Source organism: Corella eumyota, chromosome 3, assembly GCF_963082875.1.
Source record: "Corella eumyota chromosome 3, kaCorEumy4.1, whole genome shotgun sequence".
Taxonomy (NCBI): domain Eukaryota; kingdom Metazoa; phylum Chordata; class Ascidiacea; order Phlebobranchia; family Corellidae; genus Corella; species Corella eumyota.
The window spans coordinates 8085715-8103939 of record NC_137492.1 but is presented as its reverse complement, the minus strand read 5'-3'; the positions used below and the strand labels follow the sequence as shown (position 1 = coordinate 8103939).

At 28.3% G+C, this 18225-nt stretch overlaps 3 protein-coding genes across 3 annotated transcripts; 1 reads left to right on the top strand and 2 right to left on the bottom strand.

Moving 5' to 3' along the window:
• Nucleotides 1–1577: 1577 nt before the first annotated feature.
• LOC145745923 (uncharacterized) lies at nt 1578–4510 on the top strand. Its single transcript, XM_082564103.1, has 8 exons — nt 1578–1744; nt 1918–2039; nt 2220–2396; nt 3075–3183; nt 3424–3554; nt 3718–3864; nt 4098–4203; nt 4354–4510. Exons 1-8 carry the CDS (start codon nt 1578–1580, stop codon nt 4466–4468), a joined length of 1074 nt encoding a protein of 357 aa, XP_082420229.1. The 3' UTR covers nt 4469–4510.
• A 1443-nt stretch (nt 4511–5953) lies between these two features.
• Nucleotides 5954–10660, bottom strand: LOC145745498 (kinesin-like protein KIF25). The gene is made up of 11 exons (XM_082563592.1): nt 10501–10660; nt 10187–10375; nt 9685–9823; nt 9286–9526; nt 9028–9134; nt 8696–8867; nt 7943–8101; nt 7385–7596; nt 7056–7262; nt 6691–6895; nt 5954–6329 (listed from the first exon to the last, which is right to left on the bottom strand). The coding sequence occupies exons 1-11, from the start codon at nt 10567–10569 to the stop codon at nt 6164–6166; spliced, it is 1866 nt and encodes a 621-aa protein (XP_082419718.1). The 5' UTR covers nt 10570–10660; the 3' UTR covers nt 5954–6163.
• A 362-nt stretch (nt 10661–11022) lies between these two features.
• Nucleotides 11023–18049, bottom strand: LOC145746286 (MAP kinase-activated protein kinase 2-like). The gene is made up of 9 exons (XM_082564537.1): nt 17839–18049; nt 17411–17550; nt 14674–14738; nt 13906–14112; nt 13668–13743; nt 13145–13269; nt 12314–12399; nt 12103–12183; nt 11023–11961 (listed from the first exon to the last, which is right to left on the bottom strand). Exons 1-9 carry the CDS (start codon nt 17992–17994, stop codon nt 11824–11826), a joined length of 1074 nt encoding a protein of 357 aa, XP_082420663.1. The 5' UTR covers nt 17995–18049; the 3' UTR covers nt 11023–11823.
• Between the last annotated feature and the right edge of the window lie 176 nt (nt 18050–18225).

Sequence of the window (18225 nt, the reverse complement as noted above, 5' to 3'; positions counted from 1 at the left end):
CCGCAGCGAGACAAAAAATTTCAATAATCCCCATTAGGAAAGAATAATTAATATATAACACGCTTATTTTTAGATATTTGGAGTAACGTGACCTTGGATCAATATTTAGAGTAAATTTTTTTTTAATTTTCGATAATGATTTATATGTATTGACCCAAAACCAAATTTAATGTATTTTTTTTAAACTTTAATTTTGCACAAAAAAATTGTTTTAAAAACGTTTTAAAATCGATTTAATGATTTAACCAAAAATTAATGTTCCATTTTTGGCGTATTTATATATCATTGCGTTTAATATTCTGGTTTGTTGACACATTTCGGCCATAACCCTTTTAATAAAAAAATTTAATTTTTAAACAGAAATAAAGGTCAATTTAAGATAAATTGATTAAAAAAATGATTTTATATCCGAATAGGATTATTTTGTATTTTAAAAGCAAATATAATCGATATTATTTTATAAGGATTCATGTGTAATCTACTATTGAATTAATTTTAATATTTTAATAAATTCCTTTAAAAGCAAATTATAGTTGGGAAGAATCCAAATTTATAATACCCGTAAAAAAACGATTTTGTTAATTAAAGAATAAAATTCCAAAAACACTATTTTTAATTTTACAAATTAAATAATGCGTCATATTCCTAATATTACTTAAATTTAGCTAAAAATGTTATGAGTCTAATAATGTATTGATATTTATTTAATATATTTACGTAATATGCAAACTACTAACACAAGTATTTTTTGTTTACACTAAAATGACTAAAAACATGGAATTGTTAAAATACTTCAGCCGGATATTAATTAGTTTGCATTTTTACTTAAAATCACGCGCTTTTTTTGGCATAGTGTTAAATAGCAACGTGTAAAACATTGTATAGCTTATATTTAAAAGAAACTTTTGACAATTTTAGAGTAGTGTTATAAAATAATAAAGTGCACTAGTTAAATATATAAAAATTTAATTTATATTACGTTTTTTACGTTTTTGCAAACTTATTTTAATGTACTTTTATTATAACAGACAACGATACAATTAAAATGAACCTACTGTTTTTAACTTTACTGTTTGTTATATGTTCTACGATTCGAGCTCAGGTTACATCATGCTATCAAAATTATACATTCACTAGCGGATTTTTTAACAGAGATTATTATTCAACAAGCATATGTCCGAATAATGCTTTAAACGAAACTTTGGTTTGCGTTCGGTTCGAAGGCGTATTTCACACTCTATTTGGGCCAAGTTCAGGTTAAAATTTAAATTTTTTTGGATCGTTAATATTTGAAAAATCAAATTATTTTGTTTAGAATATATAATTTGCTGAATATTTGTATCTACTAATTCTAGTCCAGCGATTATATTAGTTATTTTTATGCTAAACATTACTTTTTTTAATATCTTTATAGAATCATATTACTTAAGCTTATTCACATTTACACTAAAGCTTAAAAGTTTCTTCTTAAACGCCCCTATTGTTAAAATAGTTTACGAAATAACCAAATGAGAATGTAGCAGGGATTTTTATACCGTCTTTAGTAATTAACCTCGTATATTTATATATAATTTAAAATGTCTAGGTGCAATAAAACCACTCTTGAATTTACATCGTTTTACTTTTATATTACAGGAACTGTTGTTCTGGGGGATTGTATGTCAATGTCAGATTGTGAGGCTTTAAATTGCTCACAATATTTACCTACAGTTAGAGCAATAAACCCACTTTTCTCAAGGGTCGAGTAAGTGAATATTTGTAATATACGAATACGCAGTGACGTCACATATTGCTAATATTATCTTGTTTGTTTAATATTGCGTTGCGCATAATTTTAAATTTGAAGTGAAAAATAATTAACTTCAATTTTTTTTGGATGAAATCGTATTATTTGTCATCGCGTTTTAATTATTCTAGAACGTGTAACATTACGTGCTGCAATTCAAACAATTGCAACGGGGGAATTTCCCAATACGTCAGCACCTCACCATCGACGACTGTAACGTCATCTGATGACGAACCTCTGTCTTATGACTTTGGTAAAAAAATATGTAATGTCACAAAATGTTATTAATTTTCACCTTCTGTATGTAAATTGTTTAACATTTCTTAATTCGTTACATATAATTAGCCCACGACTCGTACGTTAATTTTATACAATACATAAATAACAAAACTAAATGACTTAATGGTTAAATTAAAAAACGCTTTATTTTCAGTAAGCAATTCAAACGTTTCAGTCAGCAGTTGTTATCAGAACTACACATTTGTTAGCGGGTTTTACAATCGTACTTACCTTGCTGAAAGCACTTGTTCTACTAACACCAATGCAACTGATAAAACAGTTTGTGTTCGATTTGAAGGAAGGTGGCATACGTTGTTAGGGTCTGACTCAGGTATTATTAAGTTAAATTTATATGAAGGAATGATTTATACTTGAACTTTAGTATATAACGTTCACATATAATTTACAGATAGTTCAATTATCTGATCCTTCTAATATAACATGTATCTCCTTTTACCTTAAAGTGCTATATAAAACAGGAATGGTAATTAATATTTAAACACATAGTTTATTTAATATGTGTTATTTATATATCACAGCAGATTTTGCCTGGAGATTTTAAAACCTAATACTCAATTTATTAAAATCGATATTGAATCCCCCTTTATTTAATTTTCATGTTACTATACAATCGATTACCGGTTGGTATTAGTATATTTTTCCTTTAAATTTAAAGATATCGCTTTTGACATTTAATTTTGATTTAAAACCAATTTTCTGTCAATACACGGATTTTCGCGTTTGAAATTATATTTATAAATAATTTTGTCTGGGATTCTAGTGGGATTTACAAATTTTAAGAAATAATTAAAATTCATAAATTAAAAGATTATTATAATATGACTTTATTTCTATGATTATAAATATGCATTAACCTCTACAACTAAAACATTAAATAAATATATAAAATGACTTTGATTCTATATTATATGCCCAACAGCACAATTTAAAAAAATTGTGTTTTCGTAATGTTACATAAAAAGATAATTTATTTAAATTTAATATTCAGGTTCAACTATATGGGGAGATTGTATGCCCTTATCAACATGCAGAGCTTTAAATTGTTCTGATTATGTTGCAAGGGTAAAACGAGTAAACCCACTTTTTTTTCGTTTGGAGTAAGTTTAAATTAATTAACTTTCTTGTTAAAGTTTATTTCAACTTTATGTAAACATTTATTTTAAATATTTACAGATAATTTTTCGTACACTTCAAATTGTAAAACAGTTGGGATTTAATGTAGAGATTTTTCCACAAATTTTTTGACAAATACTATTGATTGCTAAAACATTTATTTATAGTCAAAATGTGGCATTTAATTTCATCAAAATTTTACTTGTGTGTTATAATTTTCACAGAAACTGCGATATTACGTGTTGTGATAGTGACAACTGCAACTACGCAGAAATCCAAAGTCGAACTTTAACTACAACAACAACCGAGCCTGTAACTGTTCCTACACCTGCATTAAGAAGGGAAAACATAAGTGGTAATTGAAAAACTGATACATACATAAAATCAAGTTCTAATTATTGTCAACTTTTAAAAAAGTCTAAAATTACACTTTCTCGGGTAAAATATTTTGGCTTTAACACATATTCTCGTTAATAATTATTTTACTATAGAATAATCCAAATTGTATTTTTGGTTAGCTTTGTCTTGCTACCAAGGACATTTACTAGAGCATGACTTGCGCCAGCAAAACACGATGAAACCGCAGGCATGTGACCTCTCTACCGCTACAGAACCACTTGCTTGTGTTAGGCTGGAAGCATTTGTTGATTTGGTTGGAATAGAAGGTAAGTAAATTTATCCCTTCATTCACATATAGAAGATTTAAAATTGGAAGATTTTGTAAACCAAAATGTTGCAATGTTTTACATATAATTGTTACGGCGTTAAAAGCATTTTTAAATTAGCATTTTAGAAAATGCACAAGTAGCAAAATAGCATTACATTACATTAAATATGATATTATAGTTAACCTTAGGACCAAAAAGTCATTTCAGTGAATTGATTTACATATTAACAGGAATTGTAGACATCGGGTCCTGTGTACCGGCTTCAACTTGTGAACAATTAAATTGCGAAGACTTTGAAAAAGAAAGGTTTTCAATAAACCCGCTAGCTCGACTCACGTAAGTTGTTTTAACCTTAGAAGCGTAATTTAATTTGTAAGAGAATTACTTTTACCGGTAACTAGCATTTACTTTATCTATATTTTTTGGAGTTACCGCATTATTTTAGTATACAATAATTTTTTTATTTCTAACAAATTTGATTTTTAGAGATTGTTTTGTGGATTGTTGTACAACTGATAACTGTAACAGTGGGGGTAAAATATTAACACCGTTTCTGACTTTAACATTTTTATCATTAATATCCATACTTTCAAGCTGTTAAATTATTTACTTTTTATTTATAATATGCAATGAAAAGAGTATTTTCAACGCCTCTACTTTAATATTTTTTTAACTGTCACTTTGTGTATTATATTAAATACTATTATATTACAGACATTGTTTAATTTTTTTTATGAATTTAATGCTTAATAAAAAATATTTAAAAATGCGTTTATTTAAATTGCATTTTAAGGTGATTGAGAATAAAAACTATTAAAATTATTCTTTTATGGTTCAATGGTGTCACTTGATGTAAACAACAACTTTCGGATAAAATTGTAATAGTCCTTTGTTTTTTTTTGTTACGAGGATACAGTTTTTGTTTATTTTTAGTTATGTTATATTATAGAATAATAGTTCAGTTAACCTAATATTTACTTAAATAGAGTCATTGTTATGTTAAGATAAGTTTAGATTATATACATAAAAGTTGTGATGACAGAAAATAACTTCGGCAGATTTATTATAACGTTGGCTGCCTGACCCTGACGGCATTATGTGGTGAGCACTAAGCATCATCATTAGGTTTTAAGTTAAAACAATGTAATATTTTATATCTTACTAGCATTTGTTTAACTATTGTGTTTTTTATTTTAGATAACTTATTAAACGTAAAATTATGACACTTTTATTAAAAATTTATAAATTTTAAAACCTAAAATGTTATATTTATTAGACGCGCATTGGCCTAACTAACAATCAAGATAAAATATTTCGCGAAAACTTTCAACGGAACTAAAGTTAGAGCTAATTTTTATTTTGGGTTTAATTAGGTCACGTGATATATTTGCCCAATGTTATTGCATACAAATTAAAACAAAATTATATATATATATTTTAAATAAATAAATAATTATTCTGCTGAAACTGCATTGGTCCAATGAACGTGTTTACAAAATATTTTTTTGAAAATATTAATATTCATAAAAGTTATGACACTTTTATTAAAAATTTATAAAATTCCAAAACCTAAAATTTTTTATTTTATTAGACGCGCATTGATGTAACTAACATTCAAGATAAAACATTTTGCGAAAATTTTTAACAGAGCAAAAGAGCTAAATTTTATTTTGGGTTTAATAAGGTGACGTGATATTTTTGACCTATGATATTGTATACAAATTAAAAAAATTTAAATCTAAAAATAATTGTTATCCTGAAATCGCGCGTTTTGAACAACCTGCTGAACGGTTGTGTTGTGTTTTTGTGTTATGCCATTATTGCCTTATTAATAAATATTATACGCCGAACTCTGTGCAAGGTGTTAGATTCTAGTAACAAGTTAGCGATAACGAAAAAAAAAATATTGCTAAAAACATCGGGGTCTCTGCAATTATACACCCAATTTACGATGTTATTACAGCATAATGTGGGTGTCTGATGACAAAAAATAAACCCACTTCTATAATATTCCATATAATATTTTATATTATATGATATTGCTTTAATAAAGTTTAATAAAAATGTTGTGGTAATTTGTTTAACGTATCACACTAGTTGTATATATTTTTTGATAACCGTAACTTTGCGTCGTCTTCGTTATCTGAACGTGACAACGGCGAGGTACATCATTTTTAATAATCATATTTAAATAAAAATGAAGATAACAATTCAAACAAAAAAAGAAAAAAACAAATCTCAATTTCATAAAAAAAACATGTTTTAAATAAAATGTATGAAAAATTTACATCGTCAGTTAAAATATTTTTCGCACAACATTGTTGGGGACTGGTTGTCGTGGTGAGAGGGTTTCTGCTGGTGACTGTGGTCTTGGAGAATCCCCTCTTCGCTTAGGAGGCCCACGCTGAATTTGGCGAGCTCTGTAACCGAATCCAAGACAGTGGAGAGTTTCTGTCAAAAATCTAAAAAAAACAAAAAAAAACCTTAAACAGGTGTCTTCATTAGCTACAATCTTTATTGAAAACAGGTCACTTGCAAATAAAAACAATGTACACTTTTAAAATGTTCAAAGTAGAATAAATCAAAATGAGCTACCGCGCCATAGCAGGAAAAATAGTTGCGCGTCGTTAATCAGTGCGTAAACACAATCAAGACAATCAACACTCACGTGATACAAACACTCCAAACGCGTTACAAGCACGCTGTTGCCAAACGCTAGCACTACATTAAATACTATTAAACTCCATATGTAAGACAAATAAACCATATTTTCTATCTTCACTTTAAGTGACTATAATAAATATATGAATTGTTATTCATTACTTTTTCGATGGTGAGACACACAACAGCACTGACATTTTAGCATCACCACCAATCGAATCTTGCAGCAGATGAGTAAGTTTTGAGTTTCTGTAAGGTACGTGATTTCGATTTTCTGACAAAGCACCCAAAACATCAGCTAAAGCTGATAGGGAGCGGTTTATAAAAGAAGTTTCTCGCAGAGCAGCACCTTTCACACCAGATAAACCTTAAAATTTATAAACATAAGTAAACTATTAGTTAAACTATATTGTTTAAAAAATGATGTAAGGTTTAAAAGATTGAAAAAATATATCAATTTTGCATAGTTGTGTTTTTTGAGAAGTAGTACCTTTCACAAAAAAATGTGTTAAATTTTATTCTCTTACCTACACATTCACTTCCAGCTAGATCAACCAATTGTAACTTTGTCTTAAAGGTCACCATGTTACTTTTTAAGGATTGTGAAGTCATGGTGTCATGACCTTGAGATGAAATAGAGGACTGCGAGAAAGATGGGGATGAAGGCACTGAAGAATGGTTTTGGTCGATGCCCGAGGGATTAACCTGTGGAAGTTTACGCCGGACTCTGGTCCCTAAATTTATAAATAAATTTAGATATTGAAACAAAATGTCACATAATAACATAAAATAAAAACAAGTAACAAATAAAACTTAACTTTTTGAATTTTGTAAGCTCATATTCATAAAAACTAACCTGAATCTGAATAACTAGAACCAGCAGAAACTGGTCTTTTCCGTGGTGTGTGTTTTTTAGTTGTTGGTAGTTTGGTGCGTGTAGTGGTTGCAGTAATGGTTACAATTAAGTGCGAACGACTTGAATGTTCATGAACTTGGGTGGATATTTTAGCTCGGTGAATTAATCCATGTTTCATTAAATCTTCAATATCGGAAGCTGAACTTACAGGACTATTGATAAAAAATGAATTTAGAATAAGAACAAAATACATATTTATGTCAAATACAAGAATACAGGTGTATTTTATACGTCAATTTATTAGGTTAAATATAGAACATAGATGTTTAAAAATAAAAAAAAGAAAGTAAGATAAATTTAGCCAAGAAGATATTTGTGTATATTATGACAAAAATTATGTGTGCAAGATGATAAAATTAAACTTAGTCTATGGATTGTTTGAATAAATATGTACATAAAAAAAAGTTTCATTTAAAAATATATTAGTTTAACAAAAAGTTTTTTCCAATAATCTTGCATTAAAGGTATAAGAACAATTGTTTAAGAAATTTAACTTACAACTGCTGTAAGGTGGGTACCCCTCTCCCCCCTGTACCAGTAACAATATCATGTTTCATTCGAATATCATCACATAACAAATCATATATTTCATTATTGTACACTTCAGCTACCGATACTTCCAACTTAATATTATCATTTTCTCTTTCTTCTATTAACCTAGAGTTTTAAAATAATTTTTTGAAAATTCTTTTATTTAAAGTGTTATATTAGAGTGTTTTACAATTATGTAAGTGATGTATATAGCCTGTTAGTATGGTTGACGATAAATCAAAAAATGGCTTTAGAACCTTTAAAAAATGTCTGTGGTACTTACAAGTTAATTTTTAAAAATACTGAAAAATGATTAACATAAAAAACCAGGTTACCATATTTTTTTGTCTGACGTAGAAAGTACTAAGTAGCGCAGTGAATGTATACAAGCTTGTACTTTCTACATCATCACAAACAGGGCTTCCCTTTTCTTTCTTTTAGTTTATTTTAATTTTTTTTTTAAGTTGTATAACTTAAAAGTAGGTGAAATTATTAAAAGTTAAAACCATTTTTGTGTTCACTGACACCAACTTTACTAATTTTTGAGTAAAAAAAAAATACTAAATTATGACTTTAATAAACTTTTTTAAAAAAAAGTTGTTATTTTACTGAATTTAAATGACTGAAAGTTACAAAAAAAAGATTAAATGATATTATTTGACAATAATTTTTTTACCAAATTTTATATTAATTATTTAAAATAAGAATTTTCAAACTTACTTAAATAGTTGTTTGGCAGCCCTGGGTACAATACCGGGTGAAAGGGAATCCCCCAGCATGGAGTGGGTTTTACCACTTCCAGTTTGCCCGTAAGCCATCACACAAACATTATAACCATCTAATAAGGATGTCATAAGTGGTTTGATCTCATCAAATACAATTTCTTGACTATCTGTATATACAATTTAAAAAAAATTTTTTTTATTTTAACAAGTATATATAAAATTTAATTGATTTTTATTGATAAAGAAATACCATTTTTAAATAGACCTACAAAATTTTTAGCATTTTTTAAATAACATCCAGGTAAAACAATTTAAAAAAAAAATGACCTTGTGGAAAAAAGACTTTCTCAAATTGAAAAGTTTTTTGCTTTTGATTACTTGTTGAAATTGAAATAGTTTCATCATCCAATGGTTGGACTACTTGTTCAGGTAAACTAAAAAAATAAAATAAACTAATAATATAACACCTAGTAAATTGCTTTTTGAATGTAACAAAGGAATACAGAATAACAGATAAGGTAACTTCTAAAGTTTAAAAATTTTCCAAATCTTTTACTCTTTATAACAGGGGTTTAGTTTTCTTACCTAATTCCAGAAACTTCTTCAGAATAAACTGAAGCACAATCTGAACTTGATTCCCACTGATTGGAAGCCCCTCCCCCTTCATCATTTGATTGACAGGTGGAATCAAAATCAAGCAAGGGTCTAACTCTGCAATGAACTCTGATATTTCCTCTTAGTTCAACTAATGTGTTGTGCAACCGTTTGCGTTTCTGCTTTTCTTTTTCATGAAGTAAAGTCAATTCTTTTACTTGTGCCTGTAGTTCTAAAATTTTACATAGCAATGTAATTTAATTGTAATAAATAAAATTTTGTGAAGTCCCAAATCATGATCTACATGAATGTTTTTTTAATAACTATAGTACCCTGATTGTATTGTTATATTTTATTACACAAACAATTGTAAGGTAATTTAATTTAAACCTGTTAGAATGTTGTCATTTTGTTTAATATTTTCAGTAAAATGAATAAAATCAAACAACTTTGTTGTACAAGAATGCTGAACTTCATTTAACATGAATTTAACATCTTGTGACAATCCTCCCAGTTCTTCTCTAACATCCTAAAATTTATTAAAATTTAATTGTTAAGTTATGATTATGGCACTTAGCAATCTAATAGGCTAATTTCCCATTTTTCATTTGCCATCCTGCTAATATGGTATATTGTTGCAGCATGGTGTAGTGGTTACAACAATTAGGGTCAAAGAAAATGAGGTAAAAACTGCTGTTGAGCCAGAAAACATCTGGCGGGTTAGTTACATGTCAAGTTGTTTAAATACATTTAAAATTGCCTTATGCAAGTTGAGACTGGGACAACGTAAAAAATGTTACTCTATTTAAAGGCCTTAAACTCAAATTTTCCACATAAAAAAAAAAATAATTTCTCTATTAACTTGGAGATACAAAGTTAAATGTATGCAAACCTGTATTTGAGTTTGTGTTGTTTTAAGTTTTTCATATCTTGTTAGATCATTGACTTTATTGTTGTTCTTTTGTGTTTCATAGAAGTTGAGTTTTTCTCGTGTTTGTTGAAGTAAATGCAACGTTTCCGCAAGTTTAATATGAAGAACAGCATTCTTTAATTTTAAACATTCTATTTCCTCTTCTTGTTGCTACAATAAAAAGAATATATATTGCTATATTGGGTAGTAACATTAAACAGTAAAACTACAAAAAATTGAATTAATTACAATCAGACAATTTGACAAACGATTATTTGTCAGATTTTTAAACTCACCAGATTTTTGTTATTCAGATTTTGAATTTTAGTACCAATGAAATCAGATAAGTCCAAATTTAACGGCATATTCGACACTGTTTAAATTTAAACTTATGATTTTTCCTATAAAAACAGGGTAAGTTTTACATATGCAATGGAACCGTTTAATGTTCCTTTCCCAGAAAACAGGATTTCACAGTGCGAAATAAAAGTTTGTTTTGTCACGTGACACAACTAAACCGACAACTAAATCACTCGTGCAATACCTTGTTTATTTTCTGTTTATCCTCAGGAGGGTTGTTTTGGATATTTTTTTACCTTATTAAGCAATTAATTTTATAACTGAAACAGTTTATTAAAATCACTCGTACTTTACAGTTCTCGAAAAAACTTAGGACTGTAAAATACACATGAGAACTAGCGAGGACCGTAAATTAAAAGTGATATATTTGTTGAGAATATTTATTTAATCACCCTAAAAAATATAAAGAACGAAAGTTTTATAAACTCAATAAACAATAAACAAAACAATTTTTATTTTTGTGCACTAATTTATTAAACTTCAGAATGCTATAATCGAGATACTCCAAAATTTAAAACATAAAACGTAAAAGAACATATCAACCTTGAATACATAATATCGTAATAATCGCAAAAACAATGATTATTAGTTTAAAAATTCAACTAAAAATTAAAAGAGGGCATAGTAAAATTAACAATAAAAATATAGTGCCGTCTTAAAAAAAAAAAACTTTTAAATTACAACTTCAAACACTTTTTATGACCAGTTGTAAGTTAATTTATAAGTGTTTAGTCCCCGGCATTTTATCGCTTACAAAAATTCCAAATATTACAAAATAAAATGTATCTACATTTCAACCTTTGAAGTATAATATTTAAGGCACTTTATAACAGGCAAGCACAAAAAAAACACAAAGCGCAGCAATTATCACAAATAATAATATTTCAGTGACGCCACAAGACAACTGGACGTCATGTTACTTTTTCTAATAGCGCATTATTGCATATCAGTGACGTCATAATGCCCCGCAAGATGTAAATAATCAAAATACAAAAAAATCACAATATTTAATAATTACTTGGAAAACAAATTCACATAATCATAATTAACTCACGATCGTGATACATGATTATGACGTCACAATTAACACTTTAGTGATTGGAATGTGGAGTTCGTGAGACGTCACGAGGACTTAGACTTCATGTGATTCGTAATTCACAGTAAATAAGATGTGTACTATATCATATTGGCTCACGAAAAAATCGTATCACGAAAAAACCGAGACGTTAAAATGTCCACATTATGACGTCATGATGACATCATTTCACACCCTCTACTGACTTCTGCCGATTTTTTCTCTTCTGGAGCAGTTTGTTTTTAACAGCGTCCATGGTTTTAATAGGCGTGACGTCATCATAATCGACTCTCATCGTCGCCAAAGCGTTTGCCATTTCATCCTAAATAAAAATTATTTTTAAAGATTAATAAACTGTTATCTAAAGTTCGATTACCCCTCAAATCATTAATTTTATCAATTTGTTAAACAAACAATACAATATCAATACCAAAAAACTAAGAATTTTTACACATAAACTTACTTGCACTTCAGGCCATTGAGCTTCTTCCTCTTTCAAAACTCGAGCTGAAAACAACGGCGTCTGTGGCACCTCGCTCTCCCCCTAGTGGTAAGAATATGACGTTTAAGTTATCAATAATGAGGAAACGGTAAATTAGGAAATCTTGCAATTGGAATTAAAGAAAAATCGTATCACAAAAAAACAGGAAGAAAAAAGGGTATAAAATACTTACTGAAATCCAGGGATGTTTCATGAAGTCGTTGATTTTCAATCTTTTCACTGGGTCAGTGTTAAGTAAAGTTCGGATCAACATTTTACCTAGAGAAGTATTAAAAAATATTAAAAAATCAAACCTTTTTTCCCCGTTGCATTAATCAATTATTTACATATAAATTTTATATTTTTTAAGTTTATCCAATAATTATTAGATTATATTTTTATTAAATTAAATATTAAAGATTTTAACTATTTAAGTCAATCAAAAGTAAACATTAAAGTGTGTTTAAGTGCTTTTTAAAAACCAATTAGTTTTTTACCAAGAAAAAAACTTATTAAATATTCCCCCCACCTTTAAAAACATTAATATTTGAACAAAAGAAACAACTTGGCAAACTTAAACGGGAGGTAAATTATTCAATAGCAACTTTGACATTTTAAAGATTACTTTAAAAGTCTGCAAAATAAGCCACTTAAAAAAAGTCATGCAACTATAAATGGCAAGCGAAGTATTTGGATATACTAGACAACATGGTAGAAAAAAATGACACTTTTATCCCCATATTATCTTAGGGTAATTAAGGGCCTGTAAGCTATTCCTAAACGCTGGGCTTTAGTGCAAATAAGGTGGCTTTGGTAAGGCTAAAACCCAAAACCATTAGACCCATTTTTCTAACTAATAATATGCCACACTACCAGACAAAACCAACCCTAATTAATGTTGAACATTCCCTTAAAAATACCGTTTCTACCCCTACTACCCTCTATATGCTATCACACCCTTATAATATTAAATCTTTGTTACATTTACCCAAACTCAATAACCCCTAAACAATAAAATACTCACCCTCATCAGATACAGCACTCCACTCTGGATCAGGAAATGAATATTGTCCATTCCTTATTCTCTTTTTCATTCCAGGTGAGATGGCAAGTCCATGGTGGCTGTAGAAGGGAGGGAAGCCGCATAATCTAAACAAGAATAAAAACAAAAAACAATATTAAAATCAAAAAATACTTCAAAAAAAATAAATAAATAAAAAAATAAAATTTCTGCCAGTCTTATCTTCGCATTTTTCTTTATGAGAGCAAATCTTAGTGTTAATCACTAGATTTAAATTGGGTTAGATGTTACAAAAGTTAACTAATCTTTGGTCAAACTAAACAATTTACTAGAAATACAAATAAGTTTACAATTTTGTATAAACGAAACCCAGCATTACCTAACCTAGAGGGCATAAACTTTACATAAACAATCAATTATTCGAATAATTGGCCCGTGTATCAGCCTCCTAGTGCCTTAATAAAAACGTGATCGCGTCGTTACAATATGGGCATGGTTTACGTCATAATCGAAAATAAACACTTACAGAATATACATTATGACTCCGAGAGACCACATATCGCACGATTTGTCGTAATGTTCTGGACCCAGTACTTCAGGTGCTGTGAAAATAGAAAAAAGTTTAAGGAAAATCGCTTATTGGGTTTTAAGCGTTAAAAGGTGACATTAGTGTAAACGCTATGAGGCATAAAATAGTTAGAACAACTATAAAATATTCCAAAAATTCGAATTACAAAAAATATTTCAAAAATGACGTCACTCACCGACATAGTAAGGTGTATAGCACGGTGTATTGAGCGAATTATCACTGGTCGTAAGCTTAGCAAAACCGAAATCGGTTAATTTAAGAACTGCGTTTGGTCCTTTAGCGGAGTATAATAAATTCTCCGGTTTGACATCCCTGTGTGCGATGTTGGAGTCGTGGAGGTATTTGATCGCACTTCCAATGTCGCGCATGATCCCTGCTGCCTCTGTGACGTCATAATTAAAAAATAATAAAGTAATTTTTGATGGCAAATTATTTCGTAGAAAATATTAAACAATAGCCAAAAAATATTACAAATAAATAAGTTTTTTTAAATTACGTAATATAGCAGAATAGTGACGTAATAAATATAAAACTACGACGTAACAATAACAGTTTTTGGTATGAACTATATAAAAATTGCAAAATTAGTTTCGACTATATTTAAACGACAAGGTAACCCAAAATATTTTAAATTAAAAAACATTTTACGAATCAAAGTTTTCCCATAAAACTAACTCCAATTTCCGAAAAAAATGTTATTCTAAAACCGCAACAAACCGAGTAATGTAATGACGCGTTTGTAGAATTTCGAAAATATTAAAATATTAGTTTCTCCATGTTTTAACTAGTGAAAGCGAAAATTAACAAATTATTTTTTACCAACTTTAGTCACAAAAAAAAAATTAGTATCGCAAATAAATTAAACAACAATTTTGTGCTGAGATACCATGTTATATGTCATTTGTAAACAGATTTGGCGCCAATATAAGATCACGTGACTTACCTCTCTCAGTAAAAGCTGATTCGGCTCGATCTTGAATTTGGTTGAACAATTCACCGCCTTGCATTCTAGAAAACAAAATATGTGCGGTTTTAACAAAATTTCCAGGGTAACAGCATTACATCTCATTCTATTTTTTCCCATTATCTTACTACACACGCTTTTTTTGTGATATTTACCAAAGTTTGATTGAAACCATTTCATCACACAAAAAGTCGAAACACGATCCATTAAAAAACAAAAAGCGAGTTTTCCTAACTGTGGTGCAACATCGTAACTTAAGTGGTTGTTTAGATAATAAATTGTTTAAACACATTTCGCAATTGAGCAATTATTTAAACAATATTGAAAACTACGATCAACCAATTACATTAATATTTATTGCTTTAAATAAATACAAAAATGTTGCCAAAAACTACAAATTTGCAAATTTTAATTTGTAATTTTTATTAATTCGTTTATAGAATTTTGTTGCCCGTCGTAATAAGTTAATTACGATAATAAACTACTGTCAAGTATATTGACGTCACAGGATTAAACACAAAGCAATCATTATGACGTAACGCTGCCGGTAACGCGATACCGCGACAAAGAACAATAGAAAAGAGTAAAATTTCAAGGTTTTTAACAATCGATAAGTCGATTTTTTTTGTTAAACTTTGTTTACAAACAAATGGAATATAATTATAACCTTAAAGTCGAAAGTTAAAATGTTTATAAAAATGAATTAATAAAAGTGTAATAGCTTCGAATATTAGACATTCCATATACTTTAACGACCTAACAGGAGGTATTTGTTATTTATTAACCCGCCCTATTAGCTACAAATCATTGTTTAATTAGTCTTTTAAGTTATTCCTAGTAAAACTATACATCAAAATTAAATACAACTTAACACACAATTAATCAATTAAATTAATTAACCGACAATATTGTTGTACTTAAAAAATATTCTATATAGTTTGTATATGTATGTTTTGCACACAATACTAATAGTCCATATGACTCTTAAATACATAATTCAAAAACAAATTTGTGTGTTTCTAAAATCGTCTAGCAAATAATTCGATTCTCTTAAAGATAAAACCACGAAGTTAAATTTAATGTTAAACGTGAACGATTGAACAACTAAAGTTTAGTTCAAATTTATAAGGCGGGGTAAGGAGAAAAATACAGTCGATATATTTGATTTAACATTTTTGCCGTTAATAAAAAAAAATAAACGGTAAATTTTACGAGTTCGTTGTTAATAATTTATAGGGACCAAATACATATCGCAACTATTTTAGTAGTACAAATATTACAGTCTACCGAAAATTAATCATTTGAATAACGCGTATAGTAAAACTAAAGTCTTCGGTTAAAAATGCTACCTATAAAAATACATAAAAAACGCAAAATAAATTGAAAAGCTAATCCATTCAAAATTTGAGGTTAGTAACTTTAATACTACTCCAAAACTACGACACGAAATTTTATGTGTGGCACGATGTCGTAATGTTAAACAAACAAAAGTGTCATAAAAACATGATAGCTATTATATCGTGCGCTGTTGGATTAAAGGTTTTGAATTCGACACATCTTTTTCAACTTTAAATTACTAACTATAAACTACAATGTATTATAATGTTTAAATGGTTATGGTAACGGCATTAAAAACAATAATTTTTTAGAAAAATCCAAACTGTATTGCATATTAAAAAGATGTAGAATAAAGCAACCTTTATACAAACACAATTCGAATATATTTTTGAGGTTATTTATCAGCTATTTATTCTTATTTATCAACCAATTGTCAATTGTATTTTCCATAAAACAATACGACTATAGTCAATACAAATTATGGTGAAATTTTATTTATGTGACGCTCAAGGCTAAAGACAATTTCTTAAAATAAATTTTTAGTCAATTTTTATAAGGGATTACTGTGTACGTCAATATGTTGTTTAAAAATAGAAGCAGCCTGCTTCTGAATGCCCTAAAACAGAGATTAAAATTTCCCTAGAAATGAATAAAACGGATAAACAATAAGGCTATAAACATGATTTAAGGTTTAATAAACGCCAATACATTCCACAGATGTTTAAGCGTTCTAAAGTGACTATGACGTCACAGTGAAAGTGTAAATTTCGTTTTCTGGGATTTACAGCGCAAATGAAACAAAAATAGCACTTGAGTTTCTTGGTAAAAGTAGGGGATTTTACAATTTAAACTACAACTAAAACAATTATAACAAAATTAATGAAGTTTTAAAACACTGATTAATTTAAAGCAAGTCAACAAATGAAAAACCATTTAAAACCAATAATAATTTTGTTTTAAATGTTATCACTAAATTTAAATTAGGCCATTTGGTAATGCATTTATAAATAGAACTGTGAGTGTGTAAAACCATTCATAAGTTTTTTTCTATACACAAAAAAGGAAGGCAAAACCAGGAAGTGTGTTATCGAGTTTGTAAAAACAAAAAAGCAAAAACAAATATTTTTATGAGCCAAAAATCGTTATTTAACCGCCAACTTAGAACCTTATCATTAATTGGAATTTTATAGAATCACGTTTAAACCCAAAAAAAAACAATAATTTTTGTTTAAAATAAGTTTAAATAAACTTAATTAAAGTATTTATACATAAACTTAAAGACATCTGTTTCAAAAGTTCAAAACATAAAAATCTCGAAAAGCCTTTGCTATTTTAAATATTACAAAAATTCTATAGTGTAAATTTAACAATATTTTACTTTTCCATGATAATGACAAGACATCTTTTTTCCTTGAAAACATTCTCATAAACATCAATAATTCCAACAATATGTCGACAACCTGACGCCTTCCAATGCATGTCGACCTCTCTTCTTGCTTTATTGCAATCTGACAACACCTTGAAATATAATTAAATTATTTGTTTATAATAAGTGTATCGAAAAATAAAAATGTTTAGTTTTTTTTAATTGCTGATTTTTAGTTTTCACATGCAAATTCGTTTGAATAACTTTTATATGGTAAATTACTAAAAACATTTTTATAAGAAGCGATACAAAAGGCATTCATTGACTTTTTTATTTCTTGAAAAGTTAATTACAAAAATTCTTTTAGTAAAAATTAATTAAAAAAAAACAGAAAAATCATTTTCTACTTCAGTTAAAAGCAAATCACAAAAATCCCTTACCTTTAAAGCACATTTTTGCCCAGTAGTTCGGTTGGTACAACCCAACACTTTTCCATTTATTCCTAATCCCAAAACATCATTGGCATGAACTTTGTAATCGCGATCAAGTGAATATTTCTTCACTTGCAGTGGCCTCATATTCATATTTTCTAACATTTATCTGACAACTATGTTTACATAACATTCAGAAATTAATAACTTAGGTTTTATTTACCCTGTAAAAGTAAGGTAAAGCTGTAAAGCTTAGTATATTATTGTAAACCTTATCTTTACGCTTAATAAACCAACATCACCAGTTAAAAAAATGTATAAAGCGATAGCTTTTAAGTTAAAAACTAAGTACCGTAACATAATGTCCATTGTTAAAATAAAGACATTTTTTTTAAT